At 43.6% G+C, this 20,320-nt stretch overlaps 1 protein-coding gene across 1 annotated transcript; it reads right to left on the bottom strand.

Annotated features, from left to right (window-relative positions):
- Nucleotides 1–9,045: 9,045 nt before the first annotated feature.
- On the bottom strand, nt 9,046–19,701 carry LOC105749003 (zinc finger protein 883-like). Its single transcript, XM_023498492.2, has 5 exons — nt 19,605–19,701; nt 15,927–16,020; nt 14,597–14,723; nt 14,075–14,170; nt 9,046–11,996 (listed from the first exon to the last, which is right to left on the bottom strand). The coding sequence occupies exons 2-5, from the start codon at nt 15,963–15,965 to the stop codon at nt 10,222–10,224; spliced, it is 2,037 nt and encodes a 678-aa protein (XP_023354260.1). The 5' UTR covers nt 15,966–16,020; nt 19,605–19,701; the 3' UTR covers nt 9,046–10,221.
- Between the last annotated feature and the right edge of the window lie 619 nt (nt 19,702–20,320).

Below are 20,320 nucleotides of genomic sequence, written 5' to 3'. Positions count from 1 at the left end.
CCTTAATACACTAACTGGGCCTTCATAAGATGCCATTCTGATGCTTTGTTGTGGTATGGAGGTGTCTCTGGGCTCTTGGATGCCCCATTTCTGGAAGGTTCTACCCAATTAAAAAAGCTTCATGTGGTTCCATCAAAAGACTGAGTTGATATCTGAGGATAGATCAAGCTAAGAAAGGGAAAGCTCAGCAGCAGCAGTCTAGGATTTGGGGAATGAAATTTTCACTCTGGAGACCCCCAGACCAAATCACAATGCAAACTGGCCCTCAGGCAAGTGCAGCTCCTAATTCTGCAGAGAATAAATAGCAGAGTTGTAGGAAAGGGGCAGAGGATCCTAAGAGTCAGTGTTTAGACTACCCCTGGATAGATCTGACCAAGATGGTCGGAATGGGAGAGAGACGGCCCAGCTCCTCCTCACCTTGCCCGGCTAAACCCTGGCATTTGTAACTAAATTAAAAAATGATCATGCAATCAGTGAGACACTACCAGGATTTGTTGCAAACTAGAGCTGCACAAAATCCCACAGACAATAGGAAAAGGTCTCCTTCCAGAAAAGCCAGAGGCAATGCCTTGCAGTGGCCCATAGGGGGCAAAGGACACACAAAGCATACAAGGTTCTGTGTCCAGAAACAACTGGAACAGAGGACTCCTCTAGGAAAACACAGGCCCCAGAGACCAATCCTTGGTAGCTTCCAGGATTCACATTGGAGTGTGGATGCAGCAGTAGTCATATTGGGACAACGAGGTCCCAGCATCTCCAAAGTCTATGGTAATCTGTCCTTAGACATTTTAAAGATCCAGCATTTTGAATCTGAAAGGTCTGGGGGTGGCAGTCAAGGTCCTAACCCTGGGCAGTGAGGGTCAGTATAAAAATCCAAGATACCTAGATGAGATGAAGCAGGATCCAGCATTCTACCCAAGAACACAGCAGGGAGTAGCACCTGATCTTTGAATAAAGCCTAATTCAGGAACTAAAGTTGAAGAGACAAAGGAAACTTTCATTAGTATAAAAATCTAAAGATCCTCAAAAAGATAGACCAAGTAACACTTGCAAGCATGGACTCAAAGGGAAAAATGGATATTCCACAGGATCAAGAATATTTACAAAGAGTAAAGCAAAAGAGAAAAAGGAGAAGTAATGTAGAAGAGAAAGCAGTAAGCTTTTACTTTGAGAAAAAGAATCCCTGAAAACCAAAAGTGACAAAGTAGAAGCCAATGGCTTCATGAGGCAACAAGAAAAAGTTAGAGTAAAATCAAAAGATTTAAAAAATAGAAAATGTAAGTTATATGATAATGAGGTGACGCAAGTTTACTCTGTACAAATTGTGTAAATTAATCACTGAAAATGATGTGAGTGAACTCTGTAATAATCACTCTGAAACTGTGTTCCCTTTTGATCTGTAAAATTAACTCTCTGAAACTGTGTTCCCTTTTTATCTGTAAAGAAGGGAGACTGTAGTCTCAGGCCCTTAAAGATAAGTTAAGTGGCATCATCCAACTGGGCCTTTCTAAGGCAAATCACCCCATTGATCTTATGGGGATGCCAGACCCTTTTCAGGAAATTCCAATTGGATCTGAGCCTGATTTTGATAAGCATCTAGGCCTGGGGACTTTGGCTGTCTTTTACAGGGCAGTTTCATCAAGTCATTCTCCAACTGATAAATGGTCAAAGGATATGAACAAACAATTTTCAGATGATGAAAATGAAACAATTTCTACTCAAATGAAAAGGTATTCCAAAATTATTGATCAGAGAAATGCACATTAAGACAATTCTCAGATACCACTACACAACTCTCAGATTGGTTAGAATGACAAGAAAAGATAATGAATGTTGGAGGGGATGTGGGGAAACTGGGACATTGATGCATTGTTGGTGGAGTTGTGAACAGATCCAACCATTGTGAAGATTTGGAACTGTGCTCAAAAAGTATCAAACTGTGCATACTCTTTGATCCATCAGTGTTATTATTGGGCTTACATCACAAAAAAATCTTAAAGAAGGGAAAGGGATCTGTTATGTACAAAAATGTTTGTGGCCCCTCAATTGGAGAATGACTGAATAAATTGTGGTATATGAATGTTATGGAATATTATTGTTCTATAAGAAACGATCAGCAGGATGAATACAGAAAGCCTGGAGAGACTTACATGAACTGATACTGAGTGAAATGAGCAGAACCAGGAGATCATTATACACTTCAACAATAATAGTATATGAGGATCAGTTCTGATGGACGAGGCTCTCTTAAACAACGAGATGAACCAAATCAGTTCCAATTGTGCAGTAATGAATAGAACCAGTTTCACCCAGCGAAAGAACACTGGGAAATGAGTATGAACCACAACATAACATTTGCACTCTTTCTGTTGTTGTTTGCTTGCATTTTTGCTTTTCTTCCCAGGTTATTTTTACCTTCTTTCTAGATCTGATTTTTCTTGTATAAGATAACTGTATAAATATGTACACATATATTGTATTTAACATATACTTTAATATGTATTGGACTACTTGCTATCTAGGGGAAGGGATGGAGGGAAGGAGGGGAAAAGTTGGACAGAAGTTTTTGCAAGAGTCAGTGTTGAAAAATTACCCATGCATATGATTTGTCAATAAAAAGCTATAATAAAAAAATAAATAAAGGGCAATTTCAAACTCACTTCTTTGCAGAATGTCCAAAGGAGTATATTTGCCTCTTTGGGATAACTGTTAGGATCCTGCCTGCTGTGGAGACATTCTCTTTTCAGTGCTAACCCCATTTCCTTAATAGGACTTGCCTCTTGACTGCCTAGCAATGTTGGCTTCCTATCCAACAATAAACTTCCATTTTTGCCACCTAAGACTCTTTGGGTTCATGAATTCTTTCATGAAGGACCTGTGTCAGCCAAAAGGGGAGTTTCATAACTCTGATTGCCATTAGAACCCCATCAAAAACAATTCACCTGAAAAACCAGTCAAGGAGTAGTCAATGAAAATGATTAAATGATACTATCATTTTAAGAAATCTTAAATAAAAACTGCCCAGATCCATCAGAATATGAGGGAAAGGGAAAGTTACGAAGTAAAAGTAAAATTGGGAAGAAGCCATGTATCACTTCCTGAAAGGAACCCCAAAAGGAAAAGTCCCAGGAATATTGTAAACAAAACCCTGAACTCCTATACCAAAGTAAAAGCTCTGTAAGTATCCAGAAAACAGCCCTTATGCTTAGGGATTATAAGGCAAGGTCACTTAGGAAAAAGAAAAGCTACCAACTCCTACTAGAGATCTTAGGATACAAAATGAAAAAAAAAAAAAAAAAAGATATGTATACAACCAAGAATAACTTAGCCTTCAAGAATGAATATAATCTTCTAGGGGAAAAAATAAGTGGGGGCCTTTAATGGAAAGACTTCCAGGTATTTCTGATACAAAGACCAAAGCTGAGCAGTATTTTTTTTGGTAACACCCTGCCTAAACTTTAATTATTTCATATTTTTATTTTCACCAGTTAAACGATTTTTAACATTTGTTTTTAAAACTCTTGAGTTCCAAATTCTCTCCCTTCCCCTCCATCCTCCCCCATTGAGAAGGCAGATATGCAAATCATCTCCATAAAAGTCATGTTGTGAAAGAAAACATATATTTCCCTCCCCCCCCCATAAAAAAGCCAACAAGAAAAATATAGTTTAAAAAAAAAAGCCCTTGGGCAGCTAGGTGGCTGCCTGAAGCACCAGCCTCAAAGGCAGGATGACCTGAGTTCAAATTTGACCTCAGACACTTAACATTTCCTAACTGTGTGATCCTGGGCAAATCACTCAACCCCAAATGCCTCAGGGAAAAAAAGCCCTCAATCTGCTTTCAGGAGCAATCAATTCATTCTCTAGGTATGGATAGTGTATTACATAAATCCTTCAGCAGGTAGTCTTGGATCATTGTATTGCTGAGAAGGCATTCACAGCTGATCATCCCATGACATGGCTATTACTTTGTACACAGTACATTTCACTTTGCTTGAGTTCATGGAGAACTTTCCAGATTTTTCTGAGAGCATCCTGCATATCATTTCCCATAGGACAATAATATTCCATCACAGTCACATCCTACAATTTATTCAGCCATTCCCCAATTGATGGGCATTCCCTCAATTTCCAATTCTTTACCCTGAGAAAAGAGCAGCTATAAATATTTTTGTACATGAGTCCTTTTTTAAAAAATTTCTTTTGGGATGCATGTCTAGTAGTGGTATTGTTGGTCAAAGGATATGCATGATTTTATAGCCCTCGGGCATACTTCATGTCTTTTGATCATTTATCAATTGGGGAATACTGAACAGTAATTTTCAAACACAAAGACAAGAATCCAGAGAAACCTAGAAAGACAAACTTATTTGAGTAACTAAAAGGAACTGTATGTAAAGATGTCATGCTGACATTCTAAAGTTGTCCTTCATTCTTGAAGAGGACAGAAACATCAGGCAGATGATTAATGCCGTGACATGCAAGTGAACTAGATTTAAGTGAGGATGGGCTGTGCAGTTACCAGCTTCACTTTCTCTTTCAGACCCATGGAGGAGGGATATAGACACATATTCAGAGAAGACTAGCACCTCTGGGATGATGGCTGCCAGGCCCTTTACAGGACTGCTTTCCACCTTTGAGGTCCGCCTGAGACACCTAACTCTCACCTGTGGCTCCAAGAAGCTATAGCATGCATAGTTTTGACGCCTTTTTGGCACACAGACTACACTAATCCAAAGAGTTTTAGGTGGCAAAAATGTAAGTTTACCAGTTTTGCTGGTAAGCCAGTTTTGCTAAGAGACTGACTTCTTTAGTGGCAAAGTCATATTAGGGAAATGGAGGCCTGGATTTGAATAGAGATCCGGCTTGCCCTAGAAATGGCCCAGTTGGATGACGCCACTTAACTTGTCTGGCAAGACATGCCTTCGTAGGAGGGTCTGAGACTCCAAGATCAAATGGGCATAATTTCAGAGTGATTACAGTGTTCACTCACGTCAGAATCAGCAGATGAGAATAATTTGTTGCAGTAGCCACAAAGGCAGGTGAAGCAGGTGGTGTGGGACCCTTAGAGCTTGGTTAACCATTGAAGATACCAAGATCATCCACTGCATCCTGGGCCATCACTATCGCTCTGACTCAATACTACACAGTGATGACTCTGCAACTTTGCCTCACTTAAATCCAATTTATACAGGAATCAAAAGACATCACCATCTAAGTCAACCTGCATTCAGAAAAAGAACTATAGGACTAAATGTAAATCAACACATCCTATATTCACTTCTTTTTTGTTTTGTTTTGTTTTTTTCTTCTCATGGTTTTTCCCTTTTGTTCTGACTTTTCTCTCCCAATATGATCAAAAAGCCATGTGTATTAAAAATAAATTAACAAACAAAACCACATCACCATTACAATTTTTACCTATTTCAAAGTCCTGTGGCAATGGGCGAGTGACAAAGAAGCAAGTGCAGGTGCACTGGGAGTTGTAGTCACAACCCTGTATATAAGGTTGTCTTCTCACCAGAAGCAGCAGTGGGATTTGGTAGTCCCCTGAGTATCTGAGCAGCCTTTTAACTACTTAAGTAATGCTTACCTCCAGTGGGAAGAAGGGGTTAGAAAAGTGTAGAGTGTGTTGGTGCACGATTTTTTGTTTGCAGATGATCGTGCAGCCTCTAAAGCTGAGATCCAACAAAGTATGGATCAGTTCTCTGATGCTTGTGCTAATTTTACCTAACAACACCAAGAAAACATAGGTCCTCCGTCAGCCAGCATCAACCATCCATATGTGGAACCATCGGTTAAAGCAAATGGCACTGTTTTAAATGCTGTGGATAAGTTCACTCACCTTGGCAGTGTACTTTCCAAGGATGTCCACTTGGATAATGAGGTTGATACACACATTGCTAGAGCTAGCTCTGTGTTTGGGAGTCTCTGAAGGAAAGTGTGGGACAGGAGAGGGATTAGACTGACTGAAGGTCTAGAGAGCCATTGTGCTGACTTTAATATTGTGTGCTTATGAAACCTGGACAGTCTCTACCAGCACCAGGCCAGGAAATTGAATGGCTTCCATTTGAATTGTCTTAGGAAAATTCTGAAGATCCCCTGGCAGGATGAAGAACCCTGAGGTCCTTTTCTAAACTGAACTGCCAATATTCCAACTCTACTGCAGAGAGCGCAACTCCACTGGGTTGGCCAGTGTTCAAATGCCAAATGTATACTTGCCAAAAAGTTTTTTTTTAATGGAGAACTCACACAGGTCAATTGCTCACAAGGAGTCAGAGAAAGCAATACAAGGACATGCTCAAGGTCTCTCTAAAGAACTTTGGAATTGACTGTATGACATGGGAGACACTGGCCCAGGATGGCACGGTATGCTGTACCATTATCAGAGAAGGTGCTATGCTCTATGAGCATTGAATTACCCCCAAAGGAAATGTGAGATGTTCAGAGTTAGAGAATCCTCCCCAAACGTTCACATAGGCTACATGCAGCTGACCTGTGGCAGAGTATCCCACGCTCATATTGGTCTGTCAGTCACAGTCAGACACACTGGAACTCAACTCTATCACAGTGATGGCACTTTGGTCCTCTTTGAGAACGAAGCTTAACAACCACCCCAATAGGAAGGAGAAAAAACCTTAGTCTCTATGGGACATTAATGATTTCAAAGCAAACTGGAGAAATGAAATAAGAAAAAAGTGGTCCTGGGGGTGGGTTGGTTCTATTCCACAGGTCTTGAGAAGGTAAAAATGTGTAAAGATCGGAACAAAACATCAGAAGGAAACAATTGCAAGCACTTGATACTTTAAGGCTTGCCTCTTACTTGATTCTCACAACATTCCTGACCTATTATTTCCACTTTACAGATGAAGAAACAGAAAAACAGTGGTGAAGCTGCCCCAGGTCACACAGTTAATAAGTAGCTGAGGCTGGATTCAGGGTCCCCCCCTCCCCATTGCAGGCCAGTGATCTCTCTATGCACCATCAGCTGCCTCAGAGTCAAGAATACCTGAGTCTTCAAACCCCCTTTTTTATGGAGGAAACTGAAATGAGTGGAGGGACAGGTTCTTCCAGAGAGGAAATGGCACCCTGTCCAAAGTCCCCTGTTCTGAAGTTCTTGTCCCTATTCTAAAATGAAGGGGAGTGAGCCAGGGAAGTGCCTGCCATTCCTTCCCATTATAAGGGCCATGCATGGGTGAAGGGGAAGGTCAATTCTCTGAGAGCCTCCACAGCTGTGGACTGTGACACTTGAGTTGTGGGGCAGCCTTTACTGACACAAGTGTTGCTTGCGGACTGGGAATGAAATAAATTGGAGGCAGAGGGAAAAGGAGAGGGGTCAGAGAACAGCAACGGCCTCTCAGTCTCCTTGTATCATCATCATCCTCTCACAGGAAGAGATCCATTCTACAGGTCTGAGTTAGACCTCCTGCAGCCACTAGCAGATGGCTCCTATAACACAACATATGGCGCCCAAACAGAGACAAGAATCAGCAGTGTTCAAGAGCTTTTCGTGAGTAGGATCCTCCCAGAGTTCCTTCGGTAACCCAGGGGAAGGAAAGGGAGAAGAGACCTGGTAACAGTAGGGGTAATTAAATGGGCCAACACATCAAAGGGCAGAGCCAGGAGACTGATGAGAGATTTAAATGCCTGTTCTGACTATAGTCCTTTTCTCTGCTGGAAAGTTTGCCTCCATGACATTTCACAAGATTCAACACCTGTTATAGTGTTGTTTGTAGTCATCCAGTGAAGAAGTCAGTTCTGAGGAGGCTGGCTGGCATCTAAAGAAAGAGGGTGCCTGGGTACAAGTACCAGCTGTCCCTCTCTGGGAAGGAGAGGCAGGCGTGGATGGTCAGTAAGTCTAGCCATGGCACAGTCATGCCGTCACACAGGCCAGAGTGGGGATGGCTTCCTCCCAAAACCACCACCCGAGAGACAAGGGAAGAGATCCCCACATGGGACAACAGAAGACAGGCTTATCTCTAGTTTAGTTATGGCGCCTGGATGGGGAACCAGGCTTTCTGTTGGACTCATCCCTAGTTGAGTGCTCCTGACCCAGTTCTAGAGACAGCTTCTTCAGCTTTGAGTTGCAGACATTGAAGGCCAGCCATGGCAAGAACCAGTCCACTCCCGAGCTGAGTTTGTCTAGAGAGGACAAACATCAAGTGTATTTTAAATCTTTGTGTTGTTGCAGTCAGAATCCACACTTTGTCTCTGTTAGGGACAGAATGTGGCTATGACGCTGAGAGCCAGGACCTTACCCAGTGGGAGGGAGGAAGGGAGGGAAGGAAGGAAGAAGGGAAGGAGGGAGGGAAGGAGGAAGGGAAGGGAGGGAGAGAGAGAGGGAAGGAGGAAGGGAAGGGAGGGAGGGAGGGAGGGAGGGAAGGAGGAAAGGAGGGAAGCAGGGAGGGAGGGAGGGAAGGAAAGAAGGAAGGAGGGAGGGAGGGAGGGAAGGAGGGAGGAAAGGAAGGGAGGGAAGCAGGGAGGGAGGGAGGGAGGGAAGGAGGGAGGAAAGGAAGGGAGGGAAGGAGGGAGGGAGGGAGGGAGAGAAGGAGGAAGGGAGGGAGGGAAGGAGGGAGGAAAGGAAGGGAGGGAAGGAAAGAAGGAGGGAGGGAGGGAAGGAAAGAAGGAGGGAGGGAAGGAAGGAAGGAAGGAGGGAGGGAAGGAAGGAAGGAAGGAGGGAGGGAGGGAAGGGGAAAGAGGGAGGGAGGGAGGGAGGGAAAGAGGAAGGGAAGGGAGGGAGGGAGGGAAGGAGGAAAGGAGGGAAGCAGGGAGGGAGGGAGGGAAGGAAAGAAGGAAGGAGGGAGGGAGGGAGGGAAGGAGGGAGGAAAGGAAGGGAGGGAAGCAGGGAGGGAGGGAGGGAGGGAAGGAGGGAGGAAAGGAAGGGAGGGAAGGAGGGAGGGAGGGAGGGAGAGAAGGAGGAAGGGAGGGAGGGAAGGAGGGAGGAAAGGAAGGGAGGGAAGGAAAGAAGGAGGGAGGGAGGGAAGGAAAGAAGGAGGGAGGGAAGGAAGGAAGGAAGGAGGGAGGGAAGGAAGGAAGGAAGGAGGGAGGGAGAAAATGGCATTTGGTAATTCATAGGATCACAGATTTTGAGTTTGGAAGAGACCTTAACAGACCATCAAGTCCAAATAGAGTGGTTGGGTTGGGACAGATTACATCTGAGAAGATGGTAGATGGTAAGAAACGAGAAATTAACATAAGCACTTTTCCCCCCAACAAATTTAGGCTAATGAAGGCAGAATTAAAAAAAAGTGGTTGATGAATGGGATGAGCAAGTAAGAGGAAGACATTTGGAGTGGAGGTGGTAAGACTATATTTGAATGCAGTGAGTAGTTAATGGAGCAGAATAAAATGAAAATGCATCACAGAATGAATACTCTGATGATCCAGAATGATGGAATACAGTTCTAGAGTGGAACATGTTACATGAGATCAAAGGCACAGGTATAGGTTAAACTTTAGCAATGAGTAGGGATATGTCTGTTGCTCCTTGTAAGGAACAGCAAAGTGCTGGTGATCATTCTGCAAATTTTGGAGGAGTAAACTTTAGGGAACCAGTTTTACCATGTTCTCAATGAATAGTCTAAGTTATCAGCTATAAATCTGAATACTGAGGTAGGAAGTTACTTGGAAACCTGAGGAAAGATGAAAAGGTTTGGAGTATTCTATATGAAAATCTGAAACTGACTTGATTTATAAAAATTCTTTTTAATTTAAATACTAAAATTTAAAAACTAAAGTATATATTTTAAAAGCCTTTATGATGCACATTTTCTTCATAATACTCTGCATTGTTCAGATTTCTCTCTAATATGAATTCTCTGAAATTAAGAATGTTTATTGTTCTTGAAGAAAGCTATCCCACAATCACTGCATTGGGGTTTGGATTTGTTTTTATCCCCCCCCCCCAATATAAATTGTATGTTGTTCACTCCAGTCTTCTGGCAGGAGGCAATTCTGTACCTAATACATTGAAAAGATTTGTCTCAAGTATGAATTGCCTGATATCGAATACATTCTCTGCTTCTATTAAACGCCTTTCCACATTAATTACATTCTTTAAGTTTCTGCCTAGTATGAGTTCTCATGTGTTGAGTAAATCCTGCCTTCTGATGGAAAGCCTTCCCACATTCATTGCATTCATAGTTTCTTTCTACCACAAATTCTCCGATGTTCAATGAGCTAGGTTCTCTGGTGAAAGACCTTCCTAGAACCGTCAGGTTTCTCTCATGTATGAGTCCTCTGATGTCGAGTAAAGTTTGTGTTCCACTGGAAGGTCTTTCCACATTCATTGCATTTATAAGGTTTCTCTCCAGTGTGAATTCTCTGATGTTCTATAAGCACTGTGCTCCATCGAAAGGCCTTTCCACAATCACTACATTCATAAGGTTTCTCTCCTGTATGGATTCTTTGATGTCGAGCAAGGTTTGTTTTCCATTGAAAGGTCTTTCCACATTCGTTACATTCATAAAGTTTTTCTTCATTGGGAGGCTTCTGCTGTTCAGTAAGTTTCTCTCCAGTGTGAATTCTCTGATGACGAGTAAAATTTGTGTTCCAATGGAAGCACTTCCCACATTCATTACATTCGTAAGGCTTCTCTCCGGTATGAATTTTCTGATGCTCAGCAAGCACCGTTCTCCATCGAAAAGTCTTTCCACATTCATTACATTCATAAGGCTTCGCTCCTGTATGAGTCCTCTGATGTCGAGTAAGGTTTGTGTTCCACTGGAAGGTCTTTCCACATTTGTTACATTCATAAGGTTTCTCTCCAGTGTGAATTCTCTGATGTCCAATAAGCACTGTGCTCCATCGAAAGGCCTTTCCACAATCACTACATTCATAAGGTTTCTCTCCTGTATGGATTCTTTGATGTCGTGTAAGGTTTGTGTTCCATTGAAAGGTCTTTCCACATTCATTACATTCATAAAATTTTTCTCCAATAGGAGGCCTCTGCTGTTCAGTAAGTGCTGACTTCTGGTGAAAGGCTTTCCCATATTCAGTAAGTTTCTCTCCAGTGTGAATTCTCTGATGACGAGTAAAGTTTGTGTTCCAATGGAAGCACTTCCCACATTCATTACATTCATAAGGCTTCTCTCCGGTATGAATTTTTTGATGCTCAGCAAGCACTGTTCTCCATCGAAAAGACTTTCCACATTCATTACATTCATAAGGCTTTTCTCCTGTATGAGTTCTCTGATGTTCAGTAAGTACTGTCCTCTGGCGGAAGGATTTCCCACATTCCTTACACACATAAGGTTTCTCTCCAGTGTGAATTCTTCGATGTCGACTAAGATGAGTACTCCATCGGAACGTCTTCCCACATTTATGACATTCGTAAGGTTTCTCTCCGGTATGAGTCCTCTGATGTTGAGTAAGCACGGATCTCTTGTGGTAGGCCTTCCCACATTCATTACAAACATAAGGTTTTTCACCAGTATGAATTGTCTGATGTTGAATAAGATGTGACTTCCAACGGAAGACCTTCCCACATATAATACATTCGTAAGGCTTTTCTCCAGGATGAACTTTCTGTTGAGTAAGCTTGCTATTTAGACAAGTCTTTCCACTTTCAATATATTCATAAGTTTTCTCTCCAGTATGAATTTTCTGATGTTCCCTAAGTCCTGACTTCTGGAAGAAGACCTTGCCACATTCATTACTGTAAGATTTCTTTCCTGTAAGAATTTTCTGGTTTTGAGTATTATATTTGTTCTGATATAACCTCTTCTCATCTTCATTGCGCATGTTAGGTTTTTTTATAGCCTCTATTCTCTGATGGCCAGTAAGGCTGGTGTCCTGGAAGGTCTTTCCACCATCATTGGGTACATGATATTTCTCCTCTCTGTCCTGCTTTCTCTTGCACTTATCCCCGTATTCCCAATTTTGTCCCAATCTGGAAAAACAGGGACCCTCCTTTTTATCACTTGTACCCTGGAATGATTCTTCCATAAAACTGCCCAGTTCTGTGGGAGATTCCTTTGTTTCAGTGCCCATCTCCCAATCTGAAAGAAAGACAACGAGCAAGTATTCTTGGTACCTGGGAAATATACTTGGTCCTATGTTCTATCCTGCTCATAAAGAAAATAACTCAATCAAAACATATATCAAATAAGAATATTACCTCTATTTGGATAATCATTTCTACTTTATTAAATGCTTTTTCATCGATCCCCTAAAGAATCTTGTGAGGCTGGCCAATCATTCAACTATCACATTTTATAAAAAGGAATATAACAGAAAAAAGTGGTGATCTGACTTCTTCAAGAACAAGGTAAGCTGGACTAAACTCTCTAACATGGTTTTATGCCTTTATGGGAATGCCATCAAAGTTTGCCTAGATTTTGGAAAATTCTGAAATAACTACAACTAGAATGACAATATCATCCAAATTAACTTTAGATTAAAAGAATTCATGAGAATGAAAGTTATAAAATAGAATGTTTGATAACTTCACATCATAAGGAAATAATTATTCAGTAACATTAAATTAAAAAGTTAGACAGCATGTATGAGGATAAACTAGATACAAAAAACATGGAAATTTTCCAAATGATAAAAAAATCAAAAGAGAAACGAGAAAAATACATACTAGGAAAACTGGAATAAAATTCTATGTACATTCTGATTATAAAGGAGCAAAATTGTTAATGTCCTCCACCCAACTTCTCCAAGCCCAAACAAGCACCCTGAAGGCCCGTAATGCACCTGTTCATTTGCTCTGACTGGCCAAGACCCTGCGCTCACGGACTTTTTGGCTCACCTACCCTCCTGACTGTCTTTGAAGCAATCCTGTATGCTTCTTGAGAGCTGGCCCTTTGCCTCCCACTGGGCCTGGCCCGAAACAGGTTCTTTGTGAAGAACCATATTGAAGACCCGGTGCCTACTGTCTGTATGGGAAACCACTGGTTAGCCCCAGCCTAAAGATGGCACACAGCAGGTGACACTGGAGGGGGGGGAGGAGGGATGTTATCTTGGGATGATTCACGTGCTCTCCTTGGAGACCAATAAATGCTAGGGACAACTTTGGCAGAAGCTACAATTGCCCTCCACTGGAGGAGATGGGTACCCCACTTTCAGCAACCTTCCAATACAAAACCCCCACTGATCTTTTAGCTCGTGAGTTAGAGAGACTCCAAGAAGCTGTACTTCCAAACAATAAACAAACATGTTCATCTCTAAATTCGCCTTCTGCTTAGGAAAGTAACCTTTTTGGCCCCCATAAAGAGACTGGAACATGCTCATTCACCTTCCTTGTGGAGGTAAGAGATAGAGGAAGAAAAAAGCAATATTGTCACATCATCCTGGAGACATCTTAGGGGAATTTTTTTTTTTTTTTTTTTGCTTTTGCTTTTTTATTCTGTGTCATAAGGAACTGCTCTGGATGGGATAGAGCAAAGGATTTCCTGGGGACTGAGTCTGAGATAAACACAAACTATCAATAAAACAGGAAACTACAAAGTGAGGGTGTCCTTGAGCTCCCATGGCCACTAAGGAGGTGCGGTCATGGCAGTGACCCCCTCCTAATCCTGGCTCACCCCATCACTTAGCTTCAACTCTCTAAGGAAGAAGGCCCCTCCAAACAGGCAACGAGGGCAGGTCACCCATGACAAGGAGATGCAGCAGAGTATTTGGGGAGGTTGACCAAAGTCACCCAAGCCTGCCTGGCCCCGTGCCCCTCTCTCTTACTCTGGGGCTGAAAGAGGCCAGGAAAATGACAGGTGGCAAGAAGTGGCCATAGAAAGAACCTACAGCAGGCAGCCTGGATCTTCTGCACAAGCCAAAGAATCTGGGAAGGGAAGGAACAGGAACAGGCATTTATCAAGCACCTGTTATGTGCCAGGCACTGTGCCAAGTTCATTACAAAAATCATGTCATTTAAGAAAAGAACTTGGTAACCTCTAGCACTAGTTCTGGCCTGACCCACTCTGGCACTAGTTCTGGCCTGACTCGATTTGGCACCGGTTCCGACCTGACCTACTCCGGCACTGGTTCTGGCCTGACCTGATCTGGCACCGGGCCTGACCTGACCTGCTCCAGTACTGCTCAGAATGACATTTGGGCGGAGTCCTTGCTGGCTCACCTGGATGAGGGATCCCAGGGATATCTCCTTTCAGCTGCCAAGGGGCTTCCCCGTGCTCCAACTGATAGATCACATGTGGTTTGGAAAATTCAAGTCCTGTCCAAGAGAAATGGAAGATCTCAGGTTCAGAACTCAACCCTTGTCGCTTCTCTCTTGTAGGGGAAAAAATGGACCTGCTCAGAAGGTGTTCCCAAGGACCCCTGACAAACATGGAGAATTAAATCACAAAACCACAGTGGTCTCAGAAAGAAATGAGCCTGATGAGCAGCTCTTCTACTGGACACTTTCAGGGAGAATCTCTGACCAGAGGGATCTGAGAAGGTGGAAATGCAACCTGAGAGGCAACACATTCAAGCTGCCAGCTTCTAGAGCTGAGACTGGCATCTGGTGTGACCGTAAAAAGAGTGGTGGACCTGCCGCCCACAGGCCAAACAGTGATGACGGAAGAATCAGCCAGGCCCCAATGGCACTGACTGAGGCAGGTCCTGGAGGCGGCGTGGGCCCAGGAGACATCGTCCTCACCTAGCCAGATCAGGTTCCGGTAGTTCTCCAGCGTCACGTCCCGGTACAGTTTCTTTTGGGAGGGGTGCAGGTGCCCCCACTCCTCAAAGGTGAAGTCCACAGTCACATCCTTGAAGGTCACCAATTCCTGAAATAACAAATGTGTATGTGGGTCCCAGGACCTATAATGGCCTGACAGGAAAAGGCCATACCTGAAGACCGCAGGGAGTCCCAGAATGCTCAGCCATCAGTGCGCTCCCAGACAAGCTCTTACTGACCACCTACTGTGCACCAGGGTGAACTCGGTTCTAAATGTGAACCTCCACACCTGGATCCTGCAACTTTCCTCCAAAAGTTCCCAGGGAGGCCGGGGGACGATATTCCTGATCATAATGGTGTCCCCACCTTCCTTTTCCGTGTCAAATTGTAAAGCTGATTCACCAGTCCCCCCCACCCAGCAGCTCTCCCCAGCCCCACCGAAGATCCTCTCTGGGTTATGATTCGGCCCCCACCCAACAGACAGCTCGTCATTAGAACGTGGTCCCAGCCCCAGGCACCAGGCCACAATCCTCACCACTAACCAGACATTTCTACCTTTTCTTCTTTCTCATTCCTCTCTTGCCCTCCTTGACACCCTGCAGGTCCCAGCTACAATCCCCCTCCCTACCCTGCAAGAAACTTTTTTGCTCCTGGAGGTACTTGTATCTCCCTCTAACTCACCCTGACTCTCTCTCACTTGTCCACTTATTGGGGAGCTCCCTGAAGGCAGAGACTGCCTTGTTTTGTCCCAGTGCTTGGCACACAGCAGGCACCTAATAAATGTTCACTGATGACAGCTGATGACTTCAGGACTCAGGGAGTGTGTGACTAACAGTGAATCGTGACCCGCCTTCCCAGGCTGGAAGCGGGGCCCAAATCCCCTCTTCCTGTGCCCCAATATCCCTTTCCTCTGTGCCCAACATCCCCTCCCCCTGTGTCCCAGGGCACTTCTCTCTGAAGCCCAGGCCCTGATTCACCAATTTTTGTGACTTATTCTGCACACCTCAGTGTAAGAGAAGTGCTTGCTGTTAATCTTGCTTCTTGTGGAACTGTATGCAGAGCGAACCCTGAAGGTGCTCCCTGACAAAGGGAGAAGCGAGCACTGGCCCCCAGCAGAGGGAGCACTCACCTGGGTGCCTCTGCCTCGGGTCCTGCCTGCTGACTCTGGCTCTGCTGCCCCCTCAGGCTGCTCTCCCTTCTTAGAGCCTGTCTCCTCCCCTGCCTCATCTCAGGGCCCCAGAACCCATTTCTTCAGCTACACAAGAACACACCCACTCTGAGAGCACCTCAGAAATGAGGAGCCTCCACTCACCTGGGGGACTCCAGGGGACCCCAAAAGGACAGGGGCCATTTCTCTTCCTCAGTGTCCCCACCTCTCAGGGAAGGAGGCACATCCACAAGCAGAGCTGGGGAGGAAACAGGAACCATGAGAGGGACTGGCTTTGCTCCCAGCTCCCAGGTACCCCCCACGGCCGAGCACCTGTGAAGCCCCCGGACTCCTCCCCAGAACTGATCTCACTCACTATCAAAGGCCGACCCTGAACAAGGTGCAGGTCGGAGCCCGGGGACATGAGGACATCGATACATGAGGCCTGGATCTCAGCCCAGGCACACGTCAGTCAGTACAGAGCAGTTCTCAAGTAAAAGCCGGACAGACATCCAGGGCCCACAGTGCATAGGGCACCAGGCCTTGAGGCAGGGAGGCCTCCTTTACAAGCTGTGTGATCCTGGGCCTCATCAGCCTCAGTTCTCTCCTCTGTAAGATGAGCTGGTGAAGAAAATGGTAAATTGCCCCCAAAATCTGTCAAGAAAACCCCCAAATGGGGTCAAGAAGCGAGGATGGGCCAGGAAAGATCTCTGTCTCCAAGAGGGGCGACTTCTGGGGCAAGGACTCAGAGAGCGGAGGCGGGCAGGGAGTGCGGGCACCGAAGAGGCAGGAGATGGGCCCAGCGAAGGTCACAGGCTGCCAATGTTGGAGAGTCCTGAGAAGCCAGTCTTGGAAGGAGGGGGGAAGCAGACCGGGGGCCTCGAATGCTACGCCCAGAAATGTGTCCCCAAGGAGCCAGTGCAGGTTCTCGGGCAGCAGCGGTCATCAGAGCAGTTCTGCTGATGCTGCTGATCCAAGACGGCCTGGATCGGGGCTCTTCTAGAGTCCAGCAAGGGGTCAGGAGGACCACAACACAGGCAAAGAAAGAGCCAAGAAGCCATGGGGGCCGGGGACCAGAGGCCAAGCACCGACTGGCCTCCCTAAGAATGGAGGTTCACAAGGTGGCGGGCGCTCCTCCTCTCTGGCTGACTCACATGGGCCGTGGGGGACAGCAATGGGGAGGAGGAGGAGACTCCCAGGACACCTCAGCATTGGAAACAAGGTGAAAGAACCCAGCTCAGAGACCGTGCCCCACAGGAGAGAGGGGTGGTGAGTGTATCCTGTAGAAGGTCTCCTTTCTGCCTCAGTGCAACCCCGGGAGGTAGGGGCAGTTATTATTCCCATTTTACACTCGAAGAAACTGAGGCAGGAAGAGATGAACGGACTTGTCCAGAATCTGAAGTCAGAATCAAACCAATGGCCAGGTGGTGCAGGGACAGCACATCAGGCAGAATCAGGAGGACCCGAGTTCAAATTCAATCACACTTACTAACTGGGTGACCCTAGCCCAGTCACTTTATCTCTGCCTCAGTTTGTTTAACTGTAAAATGGGGATAATAACAGCACCTACTTCCCAGGGTTATTATAAGAACCAAATTAATATTTGCAAAACACTTAGTGCCTGGCACATAGTAGGGATTGTGTAACTATTAGATATTATTATTAATTATTGAAAAGTGTTTAGCAAAGAATCTGACACACAATACGTATTATATATAAGGTTACCTCTTATTATTATTAATATAAAGCATTTAGCACGATGCCTGGAACATAGCTGGTGCTTAATAAATAATTTTTATAAAAATTATTATATAATTATAACTCGATGTAATATGTAGTACAATAATCATTATATTTCACATAATTGTGAAAATAACAATAATGACTGTAAAGTTCCTGACACAGTAGGAGCTTAATACATTTTACCTTTGTGAGATATACTGAAAAGCCGAGTTTCCAGTGTTGCAAACCCTCAGGTAGTGTAGCATGGTGGGCACCCACTGACCCATAGGTTTTCAGAATGTGAGAGGTTAAGGAAGGTTAAGATTCCACAGAATTCAGTTTCAATGTCTCAAAAGTCTTGAGCAAACAAGGAAGGGGGAGGTAGGAAGGCACGAAAGGACTCGGCTAATCAGAAAGTCTCGTGGTTTTGAGAAAATCACAAATTTAAGCCATAGCCAAACCAGCCCAAACTAGTTGGGGTCAGTGCTTGATAGGCTATTTGGATATTAAACAACACCCACATACAAGGCGTTTTCCACCATTTTTGAATGTGGGACATATGAGGAGGGAAGGGAGGGGGGATATGCTTATACATATTTAGGGAGAAATATATATAATGGGCGACTCAGAAAGTCTGTAACCCAGAAGGGAAGGAAACAGACCAGTCTGTTCTCTGAAGGGAGGGGCTGCACTGAGCTATTAAGTACCAAGCTTTTCTCACTTTGATGTTTGGGGCTCCCTCTTCCCCTAGAGAAAACATTCAGTCAGTTCCTTGAGATGCTTCTTTTTTATTGTTATTTTATTTTATTTTATGTTATTTTTATGTTATTGTTATTTTACTTTATTTTGTTATTTTGACTTTATTGTTATTTTATTTTATGTTATTTTTGTTATTATTTTATTTTATTTTGCTATTTTTATGTTATTGTTATTTTACTTTATTTTGTTATTTTTATTTTATTGTTATTTTATTTTATGTTATTTTTGTTATTGTTATTTTTATTTTATTGTTATTTTACTTTATGTTATTTTTATGTTATTGTTATTTTACTTTATTTTGTTATTTTTATTTTATTGTTATTTTATTTTGTTATTTTTATTTTATTGTTATTTTATTTTATGTTATTTTTGTTATTGTTATTTTACTTTATTGTTATTTTTATTTTATTGTTATTTTATTTTGTTATTTTTATTTTATTATTTTATTTTATGTTATTTTATTTTATTGTTATTTTATTTTGTTATTTTATTTTATTGTTATTTTATTTTATTGTTATTTTACTTTATTTTGTTATTTTTATTTTATTGTTATTTTATTTTGTTATTTTTATTTTATTATTTTATTTTATGTTATTTTATTTTATTGTTATTTTACTTTATTTTGTTATTTTTATTTTATTGTTATTTTATTTTATTATTTTACTTTATTTTGTTATTTTTATTTTATTGTTATTTTATTTTATGTTATTTTATTTTATTGTTATTTTACTTATTTTGTTATTTTTATTTTATTGTTATTTTATTTTATGTTATTTTTATTTTATTGTTATTTTACTTTATTTTGTTGTTATTTTATTTTTATGTTATTGTTATTTTATTTTATGTTATTTTTATGTTATTGATATTTTACTTTATTTTGTTATTTCCTCGATATCTATTTTCCAGTGTCACTTGTGTGTTTCTAACAACTATGATATAACTGTATTATAAAAGCCCATAGTTATGCACAATAATTATTACCTATCGCATAACTGTGATAAAAAACGATGATGATCGCCAAGCTCTGGGACCAGTCACTAAGACATCTGTAATTACCTCTGCAGAGCGCAGTGCCTGGAGCACAGGCACGCAATACGGGTCGGTTATAATAGTAATTACATCACTAAAAACGTCTCCACGTCACCTACCACAAGTATTACCAATGACGTAAGAACGATCCCTGTAGTGGCTCCCGAGCCGGGGGTAGCTCGCAGAGTCCGCGTCACGTGACCGGGGCTTGTCCACGTGACCCGACGAGGCTGGGCCAGTCCCGGGGGCGTCCCTCGGGGTCAGAACTCGAACTCGGGGCGCGCTGAAGGGAGGCCGAGTACAAGAGGCCCCCGACCCCACCGCCAGACCTACCTCGCTCGTCCCCGCCCCGGTGTCCTCCGTGGTCTGGCCTCGAGCACCAGCCTCAGAATGAACGATTTGCGCTGTGGCGAGCACTTCCGGTACAGGAAATCATTGGACCACAAAAGGTCTTGTGTCTCGTCGGCCGCAAGGGGTTCTGGGGGTTGTAGTTCGGAGGGCAGAGACACCTTGTGCGCATGCGCCCTAGAATCCCTCTACAATAGTGAACAAACCCTGTATAATCCATCTCGTTTCACTGTGGGAAGCCCTTAGGTGCCCCTTCCCCCACCCCAGCCCCAGTATCCCCGCCTCCAGCGTGGCGTTTCCAGCTGGTTCTCCCAGCCCCCTCTTACCCCCGCCAGAAATTCGCTCTCAGCCCTTCCACCTCTCGTGGGGTGCTCTTCTTTCTAGGGGAGGCTCTAGGGCCGCTTCCTCCAGGAAACCTCCCGGGATTCCATCTTTCCGGGCTCTCCTTAACTTGTGGCTTCGGTATCAGTGAAGGAGCTTGGTAGGCTAGGAAGAGTGATGGCTGTGGAGCCCCCAGACCCCAGACTCCTTTCAGGGCCGATTTTCTGATGAGCTCCTGCTTCTGTCTGGGCCCGGGAATGATTTACTCAAATTAAGTCACCCCCGCCCCACTTAAAGACAATCTGGTACCATAAGAACAAGCTTCTTGAAGGCAGGAGCTGTCTTTTGCCTTGTTGTATATCTCCAGGGGTTAGCTTGGG

The sequence above is a fragment of the Sarcophilus harrisii genome, chromosome 1, assembly GCF_902635505.1.
Source record: "Sarcophilus harrisii chromosome 1, mSarHar1.11, whole genome shotgun sequence".
Lineage (NCBI taxonomy): Eukaryota > Metazoa > Chordata > Mammalia > Dasyuromorphia > Dasyuridae > Sarcophilus > Sarcophilus harrisii.
This window is presented reverse-complemented; position numbering and strand designations above follow the sequence as displayed.